The sequence below is a fragment of the Rana temporaria genome, chromosome 2, assembly GCF_905171775.1.
Source record: "Rana temporaria chromosome 2, aRanTem1.1, whole genome shotgun sequence".
NCBI lineage: Eukaryota > Metazoa > Chordata > Amphibia > Anura > Ranidae > Rana > Rana temporaria.
Window position 1 is genome coordinate 489,418,555 of NC_053490.1, and position 21,814 is coordinate 489,440,368.

The 21,814-nt window shown below is 40.4% G+C and overlaps 1 protein-coding gene across 1 annotated transcript in view; it reads right to left on the reverse strand.

Annotated features, from left to right (window-relative positions):
* TMPRSS15 (transmembrane serine protease 15) overlaps positions 1-21,814 on the reverse strand; it is a 505,254-nt gene that overhangs the window by 300,052 nt on the left and 183,388 nt on the right. The window contains exons 10-11 of the mRNA XM_040338815.1: positions 11,328-11,486; positions 2,661-2,763 (exon numbers count right to left, since the gene is read on the reverse strand). Of these exons, the coding sequence (XP_040194749.1) occupies positions 2,661-2,763; positions 11,328-11,486 (262 nt within the window). The remainder of the gene's footprint in view (positions 1-2,660; positions 2,764-11,327; positions 11,487-21,814) is intronic.

A 21,814-nucleotide genomic window follows, 5' to 3' on the forward strand; every position in this document is an offset into this window, starting at 1 on the left:
AAATAAAATATATTGTCACAACTACAATGCAGCAAAGTGAATATTTCACATGTATCAGCAACTCATATTGCAGGGTCAAGCACGCTGGGTGTTATTTACTAAAGGCAAATCCACTTTGCACTGCAAGTGCAAACTACAAGTGCAAAGTGCACTTGAAATTGCACTGAAAATGCACTTGGAAGTGCAGTCGCTGTAGATCTGAGGGGGACATGAAAGGAAAATAAAAAAAACAGCATTTTAGCTTGCACATGATTGGATAATAAAATCAGCAGAGATTCCTCTCATTTTAGATCTACCCCTCAGATTTACGGCAACTGCACTTCCAAGTGCACTTTCAGTGAAATTTCAAGTGCACTTTGCTACAGGACTCATTACCAGTCTAAAGAATTGAATTATGATAAATTCACAATCCAACAGAGCTCCCATCCAAGCCCTAACTTGTGACCCCCTCCCACCACTCTCCTAGGTGTGCATTCCCAAGATCCAAAGTTTCAAGAAGTGATTTAACCTGCCTGGCGGTGTTCCCGAGACTGACTCGGGGTTAGATTTTCCTGCTACGATCGGTAACCCCGAGTCAGACTCGGGCTTGCCTCGCTAGATCCACAGGCACTTTTTACTTACCTTGTCCCTGGATCCAGCGATGCCACCGCGCTGTGTGAGCGAGCGGGACCTCGCTCGATTCACATAGTGCCTCCGTGTGACGCCGATCTCCGTTCCCTGCGACGTTACGACGCACGGGGACGGAGAACGGCGCCAAATTCAAAAATGTAAACAAACACCTTACATACAGTATACTGTAATCTTATAGATTACAGTACTGTATGTAAAAAAAACACACCCCCCCTGTCCCTAGTGGTCTGCCCAGTGCCCTGCATGCACTTTTATATAATAAAAACTGTTCTTTCTGCCTGCAAACTGTAGATTGTCCATAGCAACCAAAAGTGTCCCTTTATGTCAAAAATAGTTTTAGATCAGCTAAAAAACAGCGATAATAAATTATAATCACTTGCAGAATTGTGCGATATCGATTTGTGGGGAAATTTGTCATAAAAAAAAAAAAATAATGACAGCAACAATTCTGCAACTGAGCAAATTTCAGTGATTTTAATTTGATTACATTATTGAATAATTTTTATTATAATTATATTATTATTTGTTATAATTATTTATAATTATTTATTATATTATAATTTATAATTTTGTTTTTAAAAAAATGTCATACCCGGGATGCCTATTAGAATCTTGTTTGGTCAGATTTAAGTGAGTTATTTCTAAAAATTACAGACCTACAATATAAAACGCCAAATTTCCTTGCAAATAATGGTACCGCTTTCAGCATGTTTTTTCTGAAAGAATCATACCGCCAGGGAGGTTAAGGGCACCACAGTGAAACATGACCTCTTCAGGGGAAACACGTAAGCTAAAAAAAAAACCTTCCTTATTAGGTACAAAAAATATGCAAGTGAGTTTAAAGTGGGTGTAAACCCACTTTAAAAAAAAACACCACCTGCAAGACAAAGCTCATTATGTAATATCCACCTACAGCCGTCTTCGTACACCGTTCGGGCGGCCGACATCTCTCCCGGGGGTTACTTCTGGATATCGCGCCTCCAGCGCTGTGATTGGCCAGAGCTGCAATGACGTCACTCCATGCAGGAGCCTCCAGTCACAGCACAGCCTCCTGTAGCTACGGCACGATCGCTGTTTCTAAAGTGCGCCCGCGCCGTTGTCTACTGTAATAGACAATTGTAAATGTCTCCTAAACCGTGGAGGTTTAGGAGATATTTCGAGCACCTACAGGTAAGCCTTAATCTAGGCTTACCTGTAGGTAAAAGTGGTTGTAAAGGGTTTTTCAACGACTTTAAAGAGGAGCTCCCATGAATTATCTGCACTTTCAAACCAAGGTCCATTGGCTAGGGACAGAAAGCAATGGCAGCTTAGGTTTAACTGTAATCAATGGAAATGCAAGTTTCTCTATAGCTACTTTATTGGTTTCATATATACAGTGTTGTCATGTCCAAGCCACACCTTCTATGTAAAGGTGTTCTAGGTGGTCACGTGACATAACATGCACAACTTTGTAGTATTTTATAATGTTGTCTGTTATTAATACAAAATAGCCTAGTGGCACAAGCAGATAGGCTCATGGTAAGTTTATCCAGCATCTGCACCTGTTGTGGTTTGCATGTCTTACTATTCAAAAGCAATGCCTGCTAGTCATAGTGTCAAAATTAATATCAGTTCAAGATCCCATTTAGCTCTTAGTTAGCATACCTCAACACAGGAGGCATGTTTGCTAAGTGACCTTAGGCTTCATTAATTATTGAGTGCTGTACTCACAAATCAAAATCTTCCAGCTACGGTTTGCAAGGTTTTATTAAATCCAGCTGCTGATGTCGTTTGCTGTGTCCTACATTTCCTTAATTAATACTGCTTATGTACTGCTTATGTATGCAGGAAAACAAGAAATAGAAGTGACAGATCATATTATTTTAATAAAAGGTTTACATGATTAAGTGAAATTACTTTTCTGTTTATGCTTGAGAAAACTATTTAACCTTTTAAATAATGTTAATTAAGTGTCTTTAGAGAATAGCATAATTTTCTTTTTTTGAGACGCAGTGATTCATTTTTTTTTGTTTTTTTTTGTTCCATCTTACCAAAAACTAAGACAGAGTGGTTCTGAGGTTGGAATTAAAGGTAGACTTGAAATGCGAATTTGTGAACCATATCCAGGTGTTCGTGGAGTTGTTATATAAAAACCTAAAGTCAACATACAAATAACAAATATAAGTTAGGCTGTAACTGAAATTATGCTTAAAGTGTAGTTGCTTTTTGGTACTAACTTATGCCTCCCACCCCCCTGCCATCTGGATCACAGACAAACATACAATATATTGTCAAAAGTAGAGGTCCCAATACCTGTAAAGGCAGATGTCCCAATACTTCTGACAATATATTGTGTCTTCGCTACCAACCTACTGCCAAGCTTCTTCATAGCCATTAGAAATTAGACATGTGCAGACTGAAATATTTTGTTTCGGAATTTTGTTTTCGTCCGAAGAAAATAAAATTTAGTCACTCCTGAAATTTGTTTTTATTCATTTTGTTTCGTTAAAAAAATGCATTTGTCTGAAAATCCGAATTAAGGTTGAATCTGTGAATTGAAGGCTTATGGCGTCTGTCAAATGTTCTAAGAAGATTCGACTAAGCAGCTAAACTGTACAATGTCGCAATCATAAATTTCCGGTCGAATGCTATAGTAGAATTCTAATGTTGTATGACTAGTAATAATTATATTTATTAATTATTATTACTACAGTAGTCAATCAACAAAATAATTCTTCTATAGCCTATGGGTGGAGCATTTGACGATAAATGTTCGCTTTCAGTGATCGTATGTTTTTAGCTGCTTAGTCGAATCTTTATGTCTCTATAATGTAGAATCTTTTCTCTATATGTCGAATAATCTCGGACTAATAGAGTTAAGTTAGGCACATTAAACCGCAGGTTCGATAGACACAGATCGCTATTGTCACCGTCATGTAGAATCTTCTATCTATATCGAACTATTATCGCAACAAATTTAAAATAAAGCATTTTTTTATGTCAGATCTTTCGGATTTCAGATTTTGCACGTTCGTTATCATTTGTTAAACGCAAAAATCCCCGAAATTCTGACGAAAATGCATTCAAAACAAAAAGAAAGCACATGTCTATTAGAAATAGAAAAGTAAATAATTGCAGCTATTGGGAAAAGGAGGAATTAAGGAAGATAAAGTGAAAATAGTTAAAGTGTATAGCACAACTGAGAGATGTAACATAAAAGAGAAAGCAATTAAGAGTTTACAATATCCTTTGCATGCATGTATTGTTAGATGGCATAGCAAGAGGAATAGCAGAGTCACTTTAAATTTATGCCTCCACTAGAATACATTTTGTATTTTTTTAATTCTTACATTAATCCAGGTTAACATGGGTAAAAAGCATTTTTTTAAACATTTCTCTAAACCCTGGGTAAATGACATTTAGTTTACTAAAGTACCATTCATCATAAAACACGCAACCTCCATGCATTGTCTACGAGCTGTTGCAGCTTCTTTGCAGTCACTTAATACATGCAATCTATTATTGTCTGCATGGCAATTCTCATAGTGGGTTTCCAAATGGTAACAACAGTGGATCATTCCTGCATAATGTGTGTTAAAATAACCAACTTTTGTCTCAATTGAAACCCCCTGTGGCAGAATGACAATGCAGGAGCACAGTTGTAAGACTAGGACAGAGATTGTGCTCCTTTACCAGAAAGCACATGAATAAGGACATTCATGGTAGGATCACCAGCTAATACCAGGCCTTTTTCTGACAGTTGTTGCTTATAAGTGAAAATCATGATTTTTTGCTACTTGGAACCCCAAACATTATATATCTTGTTTTTAGCAGAGACCCTAGAGAATGAAATGGCGGTCTTTACAATATTTTATGTAAATGTGTCACCGTATTTGCACAGCGGTCTTTCAAATGCACTCTTTTTTTGAAAAAATACACTTTAATGAATAATAATAATAATAAAAAATAAAAAAACAGTAAAATTAGCCCAGCTTTTATAGTAAATAGATACTTAACAGGTCATGCCTTAAAAATGCGTACGCTTGTGGAATGGCGAAAAAACGACAAAAAATCTCCAGAGGTGACGCTTAAATTTATTTTACAGGTTACTCCGTGATAGAGATACAGAGGAGATCTTTGGAAGGGCTCTCGCGCTATCGGTGCTAAATACTATGGGGGGGGGGGGCACTGCTGCAGTTACCTGGAACCGGTCCTGGCCAGAAATGTGTGAATGAAATAGATGATGGTGACTGCGCTGTGTGAGGAAGGGTAAAGAGCAGATGCACAAGGAAGTGAGTAGCAAAAACCCACTACTGAGTAATCGCTAGAGCCAGTGAGGGTGGGAGGTCTGTGAGTCAGTAATGGTGAGCATAAATTAAATATTAATCATACACTATAATTAAATTAAATGATGAACATCACAAACATGAGAAGCATGTAAAACCAAACAGCTTAGTTAATGTGAATAGTGCCAAAAAGTTCATCATTCATCAGATGAAGTCATGTGACATGACGCCACGCGTAGGGACAGGAAGTACCAGACCCCACACATCCTAACAGGAGGAACACGAGCACGGCGCTCGTTTTTTTTGGAAACATCTCACCATTGGAAATGTGAGTTTTTAACTTTTCTTTTATTAAACCTTTTTATGCGGAGCTGCACCATTGCCTTCCTTTTGTCTTTTGTTTATATACCCCTCCGAGCACCCAATACCCAGTGGATGCCTAGGTGGTAACGAAAGATAGAGGAAGTACACCTATCAAGACGGATCGCAGGAACTCGCTGTTCGTAGGAGATAGGCCCGCTGCTAGAGTCCTCCATGTGAGTGCACGTGCATGTGATATATTATCTTCCACACCTGCAGTCACAGTATTATCCCATATTTGCCCTTGTCTTTCACTTTCAACATGACCATTTGATGTGGAGATTTTGATGTCACCTCTACCCTGCTGAGCCTGTGAACATACAGTGTGTAAATTGGTTTTAGGCTGTCCGTGCTATGGCCTGGAGGTGAGCCTTTTATACCACTAGAGGTGTGCGCACCGAAGTCTGCTCTTCAACCACGGGATACCCCCTTGGGCCTCTATTATTGTTCACAGTGCACTTTAAGATTTCATTTGTGTTATTTGACGTTTTTACCTCATTACAGTCCCACATCTTCCCTCGTCTGGGACTTCTGGGACTCCATTTGGATTGTGTTTTATTTGAACTTTTTGGCACCCCCTTGGGCCTCTATTATCGCTCACAGTGCACTTTAAGACTTTATTTGTGTTATTTGACGTTTTTACCTCATTGTGGTCCCACATCTTCCCTCTTCTGGGACTTCTGGGACTCCATTTGGATTGTGTTATATTTGAACTATTTGGCACCATTCACATCAACTAAGCTGTTATTTGACTTCTTTACCTATTACGGTCCCACATCTTCTCTCTTCTGGGACTTCTGGGACCTCATCTGGATTGTGTTATATTTGAACTTTTTGGCACTATTCACATTAACTAAGCTGTTTGGTTTTACATGCTTCTCATGTTTGTGATGTTCATCATTTAATTTAATTATAGTGTATGATTAATATTTAATTTATGCTCACCATTACTGACTCACAGACCTCCCACCCTCACTGGCTCTAGCGATTACTCAGTAGTGGGTTTTTGCTACTCACTTCCTTGTGCATCTGCTCTTTACCCTTCCTCACACAGCGCAGTCACCATCATCTATTTCATTCACAGAGGAGATCTTGCACTGAAATTATTTCTCTTGCTCTTATTTCTATTGCTCTTACAAGTGCAGCAATACCTCACATGTGTGGTTTGAACACCGTTTACATATGTGGGCATAATTTTTTTACACTGTCCCTTTGATTTTTATTTTTTTTTTATCATTTTTATTTATAGACAAAAGCATGACAGATCCTCTTTATTGAGACTCCAGATCTTTCATTTACCTTCGAAAGCAAAAAAAAAAAGGACTTTAAGAGGGGAAAAATCCCTTTAAGCTTGAGAGACGGAAGTGATGCCAGACGCCGCTCTGATCGTCCAAGGGCATAGAGCCATAGAGCCGAGTTGGGGCTATCTTGCCCTCACATCAGAGGGATCGGATCAGCTCCAGGCTTTTTTACGGCTCTGGTAAGCTCGGAGACAACCGTGAAGCCACAGGAGGGGGGGATGCACAACTTCCGCTGCCTATAAAAGTGATCTTACAGCGAATCCGCCCCTTGGACCACTTTTATATGAATGCCGCCTGCCTGAATGAAAATAAGATGCCGGGGTTAGGGCAGCATGCACCTGTACCTAAGTGGTAGTAGAATTGTGAATAATTTGAGTGATTTTAAAATAAAGCGTTTTAAAAAGATTTTTATGTTATGGTGATTTCCTTTCATTCCCTCCTCCATATGACATGAGTTTTTCTGTGAAAGGAACATAAAGGAGAAGTTGAGTGGTTTATCCTGGCGCCAATAGAACCCTGGAAAAACAAGCACAGAATGACTTGCCTGTAGAGGGTAGTCGTGTGTTTCTGGTGAGTTCTCTGTGGTGGTGGTGGAGGATTATTAAAACACAATATCACCAGTGTAATGTTTGGTGTTTGTAAAGTAAAAAACAAATGGAGACACCTGTATGAGAGCACTGTGTTGACACATTATTGAACGGATTGAGGAGGAACAGAACAGGAGCACTTGATCACTGTATATGCCCCTTTCACCTGGGTGTCTCCACTTGCCTAGCAGGGGATCTCTGCTGAGCAGGTGGAAGACAGTTTCATGTCTGCTTCACTATTGTCAGGAATCTCCTGCCAGCAACAGGCGATCCAGACCTACTGGTGCACGATCGCGGGTGCTAATGCGTATGTGCGTGCGTGCACGGGGATGCGCGCACCTATTAGTGTCATGTGGGCTATTTAAACCAGACTGACACATGTGAACTTTGCTGTCTGCTCTACAGCGTTCTGTGTGTTCCTTGCTTATCTGAAGTCTGTTCCTGTGTATATCCGGCTTGCCTGTGACCATCCCTGTTACCGCCTGCACCTGACCCGGGCCTGTCTGACTATTTTTCTGCCTGCTCCTCTGGTCCTTCTGCTGTCCGCCTGATAACCGACCCGGCTTGCCTGACCATCCTAATTTTCCATCCGAAAACCTCTTCCAAATCTGCTGCCAGCTCTGAGGCCATTGTTCCAGTGTCTGCCTTGATGTACTGTTTGCTGATCCAGCCTGTTCCTGGGTCTAGTCCACTGTTCCATTTCCAGCCTGCTGTGCCTGTCCACTGATCCAGCTTGTTCCTGGTTCCAGTCCGCTGTTCCAGTCCAGCCTGCTGTGCCTACTGTATCTGCTGATCCATCTTGTTTCAGGTTCCAGTCTGCAGTTATTGTTCCTGCCTGCTGCACCTAACTACTGATCCATCCTGCTCCGGGTACCAGTCTGCTGTTCCAGTTCCTGTCCTCTACCTCCTGCAAAGAACCTCTTGAACTTCTGGACTGACATTAGGCTGTTGATTCTGCCAGGTACTCATACCACATCTCACTCCTGTGCCTCCTGTTACCCTATCATGGGTCTTAAGTCAGAGGCATAAGAGAGGCCTTCCTTTGCAATTTGGTGCTCACCTACTAGGTACGTAACAGCTACAGTATGCAGAGTGGACACAGACACATTCCCGCTCTCCACTTTGGGGCAGTTGGATGGAAACGGACCGTCTGTCCATTTCTGATGCCATCTGATCTGACCTGCCAGACAGATGGGGAATAGGACCACCAGATGGATGGGAAATAGGACCACCACCTGTTTGTTTTTGGCAGACAGGATCAGATTGGATGGTTGCGGGCGACTAGAGGGTCTGATCTGGACTGCCTGAAAAACTGATAGCAACCTTCTGCAACCTCCCGAATCATTGGGTTCTCCCTCCTCCTCTATATTTTCAGCAAGTGTTGGCTCTACTTTTCAGGTAATGATATGTGGATCAATTTAAAAATGAAGAGAATTTGATACTGTATTGTATTTTTTTTTCAGATTTGCGCAGTCTGGCTTTAATCTTACTATTTATAAATCCAAATAACCAGGTTTCCCGAATTCAATGATTTTCTACATATTGCACAGATTTGTATGAAAATTTTCAAGACTCCAAAAACTGGAAGCTCACAGATTCTGCTGATTCCATTATCAAAAGCTTTTTTTTTAAGAAATTGATGAACACAGGATGCTACATTCAGTGCTAATATATATATATATATATACCGGTATATATAGTAACATTGGTGCATGGAACCATTAAATGCCCACCTTTTTTTGTGAATTAGTGTTTATTAGCAGAATAAAGGTATATAATAATTATTAATTTCCGTAAATGGCTATAGATCAACTCATTCATGTCTACAGTACAGTCTGGTAAAGAAAATCTGTTCCAATAGACTAGTATGCCACAGCTGACTCTGTTTTGAAAATGCTAGGTGCTTGGCTTTCTCTAACTGTAATAATCTTTGGGTAATTGTCCGGTAACAAACATTTATCTATTCAAGTCAGAATTCCTGATCTGAAGATTCAATGTTACCTATGTAGAAAGTATGGAAATGGGGATTAAAGTGACAGTCATTTAACTAGCATTTTCAGAAGGACATAGCATCGATGGCAGCCTGTATGTTACTTTTAGTAGAGATATGCTTTAAGAAATAAATCCTATATTTTCTCACTGTTTTGATGGGAAACTATTTAGGCCCACATCTCAGTGGACTAACTGGTTATTCCAGCTCCACGATTAATCAAGGAAAAAAGCCATTACAATGCTGGACAGAATTCGGTAAGCACCCACACAACATAAATGATTCAACTTGAGAAACAAGCTAAATATCCAGTCTTTTTATGATATATGGTTCTTGCTGTCAGGTTTTTAGATTTCACATAGACTTTTATGGAGCCTGGAAATGTCACAGGCAGATTAAGGATGAGGTTCTGATTTGCTGCATGTTAAAACTCTGGAATTTTCAAATTTAACAAATCACATTAGCAAATTTCACGATAAAACTCTAGAATTGGCAAATTTGACTCATCAAATTTGCCAATTCTGGAGTTTCATCATGAACCCTTGGTGGCAGTGAACCAGAACCTCATGCTTAATCTGCCTGTGACATTTTCAAATTCCATCAAAGTCTATGTGAAACCTAGATTTTAGCTAGCAACTATGCACATTTACTACCAGAAGTAAGGAAAGCCTATAATACCTTAAATAGCTACTGATAGTAATTTGAGTCACAAGAGCCAATAATTTGAGGGAATGAATACCTCAACCCCCTTTCTATAAAAGGTTGGACTCACAGCAGTAATTTTGTTTGTGTGTGTTGGAGCTGACAAGTCTATGTATATATATATATATATATATATATATATATACATAGATATATATATATATATATATTTGTAGTCAGAGTCTTCAAGTAAGAAATGCGATAACCCTAACAACCAAGATCTGAGGTGTGCCTTTGGCTAACTGGTCGGTATGCCTGAAAAGAGGGCATACCCTGAATGTAAGAATAAGAAAATGTATAAAGAGTAAAAGAATGTATGAATCCTGGGGGAAACGGGTGGGTGGGCACCCTGAAAAGGCGCCAACACAGGACCCGACAGGGGAGGAGGATTATGTACTCAGCAGACTCCTCCCACAAACACAGGCTAGCCTTCGGCCAGCCTTTACACACATGTACTGTATATATATATATATATATATATATATATATATATATATATATATATATACATACACACATCCTTACCACCAGCATCATACAGTGTTACCAGCCAAAGGACTCACTTTCTGGAGCGTTAGATCAGTACTTTCAGTTAGGCCCAAGTTAGGAAAACAATAAACATGTTGTACTTACCTGCTCCGTGCAATGGTATTGTAGAGTGGCCCTGGACTTCCTCTTCTGGGGTCCACAGCTGGAACTCTTGTCTCCTCCTGTTCAGTGTGTGCCCCCATAGCAAGATGCTTGCTGTGGGGGCACAGCTGCAGGCTTTGTCCCAAACCACCCTCACTGCTCCCTCCTCACGTTATATAAGTGACAGCAAAATGGCTCCTGCTTCTACGTCTGTGTCCCATGAGGAGAGGAACAGAGAGCAGCGCCATTGCGGATGGGCACAAACACTAGGACATTCTTTACCTTAATGCAGGGAATCCATTAAGGCAAAAAGTGTCCAGCCCTTGAAAACACTTTAAGCTGATGTAGCTGGAAGACAATAGTACTCAGTGTATCAATTTACATAACAGTAGGTGACCCAGATATACCTACTTTAATTCCTAAACAAATTTGCCCCTAGTGCAATAGATTACCAACATACGAATGTTTCACTGATACACATAAGCCACCAAACCAGTATCATTACATAGATGTTTGCTTTTTAGAGTTAAAAAATATATCTCACCAAGTACAACCACCAACCAATTAATGGGGTGCATTAGTTTTGTCTAGTTTCTCAGCATAAAATGTTGTTTGTAAGTAATCCCAGAAAATTAACCTTATCAATAATCCATTGCCCATGGGTGAATACAAAAGCATCAATTTGCAGCACTCTGCTGCTTTCTGCTTTCACTACTTTTTTTAAAAGAAGGCTTTTTACTGGTGATGCAGGCTACATCTGAGCTGTTACACTGAGCATCCTCTAATTATCAAGGAACCACATGTTAAATTTGAATCAGAAAGTCACATTGCAATCAGGTGGAAGCAAAATAGGAAAATTTACCAGATGCATTTCCAATTGTATGGTCAACATCAGGACCAACTATTGGAAGACCACTTGGGCCATTGTATCGTATCCATTCTATCCAGTCTTCATCCAATCTTATATTCTGAATCCAGAAACAAAATCCATCTTCAAAAGTGCAATCTATCTTCTTTTCATCTTGGAGTAAAAAAAAAGACAATAAAAACATTTTTTTTAAAGGGAAACTTTTAGGGTTACAGCAACTTAACTTTGTGTTTGAGATCAGCAATGGCAGCCTACGGCACTGGATGGAAGTCAATAATTGTTTCAGAGGAATATTTTGCTGTAATACTGAAGAAACAGCTAACTACACAGTTGAATTGTATTAATATATACAACTATGTTATGTGCCACTGATTTATATTTCTGTCTATCCAGTGAGATTTATACAGCCCTGCCATACAGCTCAGTCGATATGTTGACCTGAATTTTCTCTGTAGTTAGGCACTAGAATCAGCCTATGATTGGTGGTTGAAGGAGCAGCTGTAGTTGATAGAGAACGCTTTTTCCTTATGTTATAGAGATGGAGTGGGGAAGTATTCTGTAGTCCAGCAAGGGAGAACTTAGGCAGGGCTGTCAACACTGCTTGAAATTGCAGTGCAGCAAAGGCAGTGTTGTCAGAACTGGAGTTTAGGAGCTCATTTGATTTCTGGCAGAATCAACAGGATTTGTTCTGTATTTACAGCATTCATAAAGGATAAACCATAAATAAATATGGATGTTTTGCAGAGCTTCAATGGATATTTTTTTCCCCAGACATACATTACCATTAGGGATAAGCTGAACACCCCTCCAGTTCGGTTCACAGCAGAACATGTGAACAGGCAAAACATTTGTTCGAACACGCGAACACTGTTAAAGTCTATGGGACACGAACATGAAAAATCAAAAGTGCTAATTTTAAAGGTTAAAAGTTATTGTCATAAAAAGTGTTTGGGGACCCGGGTCCTGCAACAGGTGACATGTATCAATGCAAAAAAAGTTTTAAAAACTTCAGTTTTAATAATGCTTAAGGTGAAACAATAAAAGTGAAATATTCCTTTAAATTTCATACCTGGGGGGGTGTCTAGTATGCCTGTAAAGTAGCGTATGTTTCCGTGCTTAGAAAAGTCCCTGCACAAAATGACATTTCTAAAGGAAAAAAAGTCATTTAAAACTGATCGCGGCTAAAATGAATTGTCGGGTCCCGGCAATACAGATAAAAGCCATTGAAAAAAAGTGTGGGCCCCCCCCCAAATTCCATATCAGGCCCTGCAGGTCTGATATGGATATTAAGGGGAACCCTGCGCCATTTAAAAAAAATGGCGTGTGGTTCCCCCCAAAAATCCATGCCGCGAACACCCCAAATTGTTCGGTGTTCGGTAAACAGGCAATGTTCAAGTCAAAATCATGTTCGACTCGAACAGATAGCCCATTCATAATTACCATGCAGATTAATCTTTTTTTAATATGGAACAATCAACTAAGATTACACATGGACGCTATTTGCCACATCACAGTCTATACTTTGAAACTTGTGGCGGTCTGTTGTCATTCCCAAAAATGACAAGAAATAAAAGACCTTTACACTTAGAATGCTAAATCTTGTTACATTCTTAAGCCCCGTACACACGATCGGACCTTTGTCCGACCAAACTCACATCGGAATTCCGACGGAATTCCATTGGAGTAAAAGAGAACATGTTCTCTATCTAAACTCTGATGGAATTCATCTGAATATCTGATGGAAAAATTCAGATGGGCATAAACACGGTCGGAATTTCCGATGGAAAAAGTAAGCCTGACTTTTTCCATCGGAAATTTTGATCGAGTTTATGACGCATAAGAGGTTGATTTACTAAAGGCAAAAAGACAGTGCACTTTGCAAAGTGCAGTTGCACTCTCCATAAGATTAGTAAATGAGCTTAGAAAATGAGGCAAAGCTTCACTTTGCAAAGAATACTCAATCACGTGCAAGAAAATGAAATGGATAAAAACAGAACCATTGCTTGCACATGATTGAATGATGGAAGTCAGCAGAGCTTCTGTTCATTTACTAAGCTCTGGAACAGCTGCTCTTGCAGAGTACAACTAACTGCACATTGCAAAGTGCACAGCCCATTTGACTTTAGTAAATCAACTTCTAAGCCTCTTGCACATTGGATTAAAAAAATATGCCATGTTTTTTACTGATCTGAACACAGGTGCAGTGTTGTCTATGGAACAAACGGACACAGCTGCATAAGGATCAGTAATACGATGATGAATACAAGGCTGTAATATAAGAATAAAAATAGAAAATGTTATGTTTGAGTGCATATGCGTATACAGGCATACACAACTTTTAAGTACACAATAGGGTTTATTTACTAAAGCTGGAATGTGCAAAATCAGGCTCACTTCTGCATAGAAACCAATAAGCTTCGAGGTTTTATAACCAAAGCTTAATTGAACAATCTGGGGTAAGAAGCTCATTGGTTTCTATGCAGAAGTGAGCCTTATTTTGCACTTTCAAGCTTTAGTAAATAAACCCCATTGTGTACTTAAAAGTGGGGTATGCCTGTATACACCAGTTTATACAGAGACATTGCAATACTGGCAACTTAAAGAGGTTGAAAAATAATTTGACACATTTATACACATACACACGTTTATGCTCCTGTACATGTGGATGAGCAAGGTCTATGGTAGATGCTTATGAAAATACCATTGGAATAATTTAAGTTGTTAATTGGGAAATCCCATCAAAGTATTTGCCCAGCCAATTTTTTTTATTAGTTTTTGGATAGAGTGGGTAGGAGTTAGAACTCCAGTTAAGGTTTTACTGCTACCTGGGACTTACCTGACTACTTTTCTTTAGTAAAGTCCGGATGGGCTGGAACCCCTGCCAAGTTTTGTTTCTGTCTGTGTCTCGATTGGCCATTTCCCTCACTTCCTGTCTGGTAAAACTTTTGTCAGCAAGGAAAAAATTGATGGTAAATCCTTCTGATGGAGCTCTGGATAGCAGTAAAAACCTCACAGGAGTTCTAATCCTTGCCCACTTTGAAGCTGGAAAAAAGATTTTGTCTTGACATTCACTTAAATTGTGAAAATGTTTTTCTACTTGAGCAATTTCACTCTCATCCACTGGCATTGTCTTAAGATATAATCATTCTTTATTTATGTTTTTTAAAACAAGACCGGACCATTCCTCATTGTGCCCCCCACTACTAAACTGCATTTGAGTTTTTTTATCCATTTCCATTGTTCTGATAGTAATCCACACCAGACTAAGAGATCAGCTTTGAACTGGGACCTCTTCAAAACCACACAACAGTAAATACAGGTATATTTATAACAATACAATATCTAATAAAATGAAGGAAGGACTATTTACTTGTGGGAACAAAATTTCCTCTCTTCAGAATTGTGTTTATTTTAACCTTTCAGGGAAGCACGTATATTTCAACGGTAATGGTATTCCTCCGAATAAATCTGCAGTGCTGTATTTGTTTTAAAAGCACTTTAGGAGCTATAAAGAGGATAACTGATGGTATACCAATACCAACTTTAGTGCCCCACTATATAAAAAAGGTTGAAACTTGAATTTCTATTAACTCTACAATATAGTTTTATCACAGGGAATCATATAGCCGGGTAATATTGCCTCAGCAGAGTTGAGGCTTGAGCAATTTTAAATAAACATAAATAAAAAAAGAGAGAACTAAGGGCCATCACTCCAATTTAAGTGACTTTTGATAAATCTCAACTGTGACTATAAAGTTTTGCCTTGTAAGCACTTAAAATGTTGCTGCTGCAAGGATAGATGTTGGACGGAAAATGCTGTTCTCAATTTGCAATGTATATGAATTGAATATCAAAGAGAATAATCAGCTTTTCACGGTCATAAAAATAGTGTTATGGCTGCAACATGCCAAAGAAATGGTTTCCGTTAATACTCACCCACTGCAAGCTTATAGTGATCTTTAGAACGCTTAAAAAAAGAATTAGAAGTTCCTGTTTTTTTTTCAGTACCCCAGACATGACTATCAATACTGTAAGGTATTATATACAGGTATAGTTACACCCCTGATTCTCCTGTTGATTAGCCTAAATTTACAGTCTGAGAGGTGGAGTGACTTGAGATGCTTTAAAGGGGTTGTAAAGGTACATATTTTTTTTTATTATTTATTCTATGCATTAAGGTGAAAAAACATCCGACGATTAGCGCCCCCAGTTTACTTAGTTGAGCCCTGGAAAGTCCCACATCGCGAACACGCTCGATCGTTGCCCAGGCTTCTCGTCTCTTCTCAGCTCTTCATTGGATAGATTGATAGCAGGGCAGCCTGGCTTGTGCTGCTGTCAATCAAATCCAATGATGCCACGCGTCAGGGGTGAGGGCGAATCATACAATCGGTAGCTATGGCCACCGCCTGTATCACACGAGGCCGCAAGGTAACCCCCTCGGGTTAGAGCTTCCCAGAGGGGGTTAGTTCTTGCGGGGAGGAGCCGCGAGAGCCGCCGCGGGACCCAGAAGAGGACGTTCGGGCCACTCTGTGCAAAACGAAATGCACAGTGGAGGTACGTATGATTTGTTTGTTATTTTTTTTAAAAACACAAAGGTTTAGTACCACTTTAAGCCTCCAACAGCATTATATCACGAGTTAGACCTCGTACACACTACCGTTTTCCTCGACAGAATCCATCAAGAAACTTGGTGGCAGAGCTTTTTTTGCAGAGGAAAATGGTCGTGTGCATGTTTTCTGCCAAAAAAATTGTCGTGGAAATCGGCGAGAAAAAAAGAGAACAAGTTCTCTTTTTCCTCGCCGATCGGCTCTCCCTGTCAGCGCGAACTGAGGAATGCCATTTACCAGCATTTCCTGGTTCATGCGATAATCAGCTGTAATTGGTCACAGCTGATCACGTGGTAAGAAGCCCTTTTCTTACCACGATTATAGATGCGGCTATTCAGACTGACATGCTGCACTCGCGATCGCCGCGCTGCGCACCAAACTGGGATGTTATCCTGCTGAATGTCATATGACGCCCAGTCAGGATTACAAAATCACTTTCCCGGCCGTCAATCTGCTATAGGCCGGGCGGGAAGTGGTTATAGGTGGTAGTAACAAGGGGTTACTTTTCCAAGAGCAAGTTGCAAATCCAACTCATTGGTTCAATTCTGTTTTACTCCTAAGGTTTTCGAGAGCCCTAGGTCTACTACCTCTTCCAGTTTGTCTCTTCTCTCCGCTTTTCTTTCTTCTCTAGCTCCTGATTTCTACCTCAATATATTTAATTTTTAGTTTTAAATGATATAGAGAAAGATAGTTTTACTAATGTCTATGTTGAATAAGTGAAAGGAGTTTGATAGCTCCTACTATATGACTTGTTAATAGGGCCGTCTTTACCACAGGGCAAATGGGGAAGCTGCCCAGGGCCCTGTCACTGTTGGGGGCCCAACAGTGGTCCGGAGGTCCCCAGGGGCCCGGAGACCCCCAGGGCCCCAGATGGCAACCCCCCTTTTTTTAATTTATTTTTAAATAAAAAAAAAATGTTTTAATATACTTTTATTTTATTTTTTATTAAAGGGCCACATTTTTTTTAGAGGTTTTTTTTTTAAAGGGACAATTTTTTTAGGGGTCCCCAGGGGCCTGGAGGCCCCCAGGGCCCCAGATGGCAACCCCCCTTTTTTTATTTATTTTTAAATAAAAAAAAAATATTTTTTAAATATATTTTTATTTTATTTTTTATTAAAGGGCCAATTTTTTTTTAGAGGTCTGGGGGTCCCCAGGGCCCCGGATGACAACCCCCCTTTTTTTCTAAAAAAATCTTTTTTTATATATTTCTTTATTTCTCATATATATATATATATATATATATATATATATATATATATATATATATATATATATATATATATATATATATATATATATATATAATATATTATTATTATTTTTATTATTATTATTAAAGGACCCAGAGGTCCCCAGGGCCCCAGATAGCAACCCCCTTTTTTTTATACATTTTTTTTCATATTATTTTATTTCTTTTTTTTCTTTTTATTTTTTATATATATATATATATATATATATATATATATATATATATATATATATTTATTAAAGGGCCCAGAGGTCCCCAGGGCCCCGGATGGCTACACCCCTTTTTTTATATATATTTTTCTTTATTTCTTTCTTTATTTCTTTTTTTGTAAAGGGCCCCCCGCTTCTAAATTCGCGGCACCCCCCCCTGGTTCTCTGCTCCAGGGGGCCCATGCCTGAAGCTGTGTAAGTGGCCCTCATAATTCCTGATCCCTGCCGCCTGTTAAGCCCCTGTGCTGCCACAAATCAGGCTGAAAATCATCAGCGGCACGCAGCCAGTGACAGTACTGCTTCCCTTCCCAGTGTTTTAAAATGTACAGCACCCCTGGCTTCCCTTTAGACGTGCACTTCTCCCTTCCTGCCACTGGGTGCTGCTTGTATATAAAAGTGAATTAGAATGTGATTTTATAACATCCCCAGTTTGCTCTTCCCGAGGCTGACTTCTTCATGTCCTGCTCCTCAAGGTATGTCACTGTTTGCTAATCTATATTGTAAATAGAAGTTTTCTGTAGAGTGTGCCCAAAGTCTTTATAATATTTGATGATTCACTGCAGGTCTGGTCAGTGTTTTAAAAAGTTCCTCTATTTTACACATGGCATGGCATGGGGGTCACAGCACCGTCTGTCCATTCTGCTTTAGCACCATGGGACCCCATGCCATGCCATGTGTAAAATAGAGGAACTCTTTAAATCACAGACCAGACCTGCAGTCCAGGCTGAGTAAAGCCTCAGAGCACATGGCATTACTGTCTGTATTTAACTGCTTGATGGCCTTTTTTGGGCCTGGCTGGTTCACATGTATGTGTTTTGGTGGCCCACATTTGCACAGGCACAGCAGCCCATTCATTTGAATGGGCCGTCATGCCTGCATTTCCTGCAAAGAAAATGCATGCCTCATGTAATAGGCTGCGCACACGGCATGCCTATGCCCATCAAGCACTGAAATACAACACTGTCTGTCCATTATGATGTCTGCTGTGACTTATCTGCAGTTGCCGCACTGTCAAACTTGCTGCATTTTTAGATGTTTAGGTCACGCTTTTAAAAACACAGTGCGTTTGTGTGTGCAAGAACTGCAGGTAAGTAGCATGGTGCAAAAGCAGAATGGATTTCAAGGCAACTGTATTTTTAAAATGCTGAATGCACCTTTTTTCTGCAGGAAACAAAGGCATGGCAGCCCATTCAAATCAATGGGCTGCTGTGCCTGCACAAATGAGGACCGCCAAAACATACATGTGAACCAGCCAGGCCCAAAATAAGCTGGAGGGGGGCCCAAAAAAAAATGTTTGCCCAGGGCCCAAACCATATTAAAAACGGCCCTGCTTGTTGATATAGATGTTTAGCACTTCAATCAATTGTATTGTTATCTGATGAACTTTTTACACTCTCCTCTACTGTGAAAGCCTGTATTTTCTAAGCAGCTCCACGAGATTGTGACCTCACCTTCTACCAATACTGTTTTGTACTCATGAAATATTTACTTGTTTGTAAAATATAACTAAAGGCTATTTTTCCTTTTTGATATAATGGAGAGGAGATAGAACATCTGTCAGCTTTTTGCTTGCTGTCTGTGTCCCCATATAGCCTCGTACACATGATCAGTCCATCCGATGAGAACGGTCTGAAGGACCGTTGTCCTAGATTAACCGATGAAGCTGACTAATGGTCCGTTGCGCCTACACACCATCGGTTAAAAAACCGATCGTGTCAGAACACGGTGACGTAAAACTCAACGATGTGCTAAAAAAAATGAAGTTCAATGCTTCCAAGCATGCGTCGACTTGATTCTGAGCATGCATGGATTTTTAACCGATGGTCGTGCCTACTAACGATCAGTTTTGACCTATCAGTTAGAAATCAGTTAAATTTAAAGCAAGTTGGCTTTTTTTTAACCTATGGATAAATAACCTATGGGGCCCACACACGATCGAGTTTGACCGATGAAAACGGTCCATCAGACCGTTGTCCTCTGGTTAACCTATCGTGTGTACGAGGCCTTAGGGTGATTCACCTTTGCTATTTGTCCTTTTTAACATTAAAAGTGAAGAAAAAAATCCCAAATGTTGGGTTGTCAACAGAATAGTAATAAATTGGAAATATTCCAATGGGGACACCCAGATATTTCCTCAATTTGGAGGTATTTCCTCTCACTATCTGTTTTGGCTATGGGACAATTGAACACAAAGTGAAGGGAAATCTCCTCAATGGGACACAGATATAAAGACAGGAGTTATACTTACGCTATCCAAAAAAAAAAAAAAAAAAATTGTTTGTAAAGTGGTTGTAAATCCTAAAAAACATACCCAGTAAAGTGACTTGTCTTAGGTGATACACAGAGATGAAACAAATAATTTGTACCTGTTTATCTGCAGGACCCCTCTTATACATCTTTTTAAATTCCAGAATTTGTGAGCTTTAGCAGGCAGAGGATGGGGATCTGATGTCATTCACTGCACAGCATAGAGCAGGGAGCTAAGGATAATCTAAGACATGAGTGGAGGAAAAGGTGACACCCCCTCTACACAATCTCATTGGAAAACATGCACAGTTGAGACTGTGAATCACCTGCAGTGTGTTGTATGAGGGGGGCAGAGAGGGTTAGCGGAGGGTGGCATGTCCCAGGATTGTCTGGTACTCTCAGGCCCCATACACACGACCGAACATGTCCGCTGAAACTGGTCCGACGGACCAGTTTCAGCAGACATGTTCGGTCGTGTGTACGGCCGACCGGACAATTGTCCGGCGGATCGGACAGTTTCCAGCGGACAAATGTTTCTTAGAAGAAACATGTCCGCTGGAAGCCTGTCCGTCGGACATGTTCGGTCGTCTGTACAGACTCACCGGACATGTCCCATCGGCCGAAAGCCCTCGCATGCGTCGAAGTGATTCGATGCATGCGTGGAAGCATTGACCTTCCAGGGCCGTGCACGTCGCCGCGTCATCGTCGCGGCGACGGCGCGGCCACGTCACCGCGTATCGTGTCCGCACGGATTTCTGTCTGATGGTGTGTACAACCATCAGACAGAAATCCGGCAGCGGACAGATCCGCTGGTGTGTACGAGGCCTTATATGTGACTCATACAGATAGCACAGGAATAAGAGAGGTGACGTAAATCAAACTAGGTGCTTTGGATAGAGGCAAGTACACAGAGGGGTTGGTTTACTAAAGGCAAATCCACATTGCACTGCAAGTACACTTGGAAGTGCAGTCTTGTACATTTGAGGGGAAGATCTTAAATGAGGGGAAGCTCTGCTGATTTCTATCATCCAATCATGTTTAAGCAAAAATGCTGTTTTTTATTTTCCTTGCATGTCCCCCTGAGATCTACAGTGACTGTGTTTTGAATTAGACTAATCACCTGGTGAGTATCTGCCCCCGTCCTGGCCTATATGATCTAGTGAATGCACGAGAAAAAAACCACACTGAGACTGTGCTCAGATTGATGATACTTTTTCTATTGCTTCCGGATACATGGGGTTTTATAGGTGAGCGGGGAGTGTCATGGGCAAGTGCATCATAAGCAAAGAGTCATCTAGATACCCGCATCTTCTGAATGGTAGTGTCCATATAAGGTGAACTTCCTCTAGGATCTGGGCATCAACATGTTGGGTGTAGCCCTAGGTGAAGGCGCCATCTTAGGAACACATTCTTCATTCGGTGGGAGGGGTACTGCTGGGGGGCTGTGAAACTGGAATCGCCTGTTGCTGTGAAAGAAAGCTGGCTGATATGCAGGCTAAGCCAGGGATGCAAAGAGTTAATGTCTGCTGCTGCAGTGAAAAATGATACTTCACACGGGGAGTGAGAGCAGCTGCTGATATGACCCACCCCTTCCTGTCAAGGCCACACCCCTTTCTGTTTAAGACCCGCCCTGAAATGTTTGAGTGGGGACACTAGTTCTTAGGGCCTGGGGGGGGGGCATTTGATTCCCTTAATTTGCATAGATTTCCTCTCACTTCCTGCTTGGCTATGGATCAGGTACGATAAAAAAAAACTGACAGGGGCTATAACCCTCCCTTACTCTATCCAAAATGAAAAAAAAAATGTGTTGCCTATAGTTCTACTTTAAGCACAGATTTCTGATAATTTTATGGAGGGGACTAACAAGATGTAACCATGCCAATGGTGCAGCAGAAAACATATAGCACCGTGAGGAAGGTTTGTGGTCCAGGATGATAGGACAGTCAAAATTAGAAGCAGTTTGCGTTACACTAACAGTGTAGTGCAAGCCGGCGGGGACTATTTCTGTGCTGCTCCCCTGAAAAGTGCTGCCCTAGGCCTGGGCCTTGTTGGCCTAGGCCTGGATACAGCGTTCGGTGATAAGAAAAAAAATAACTTTACACATACACATACAGATAGAAAAATAGGAATTTTACCTAATCCATCACAACTGCACTTCCAAATGCACTT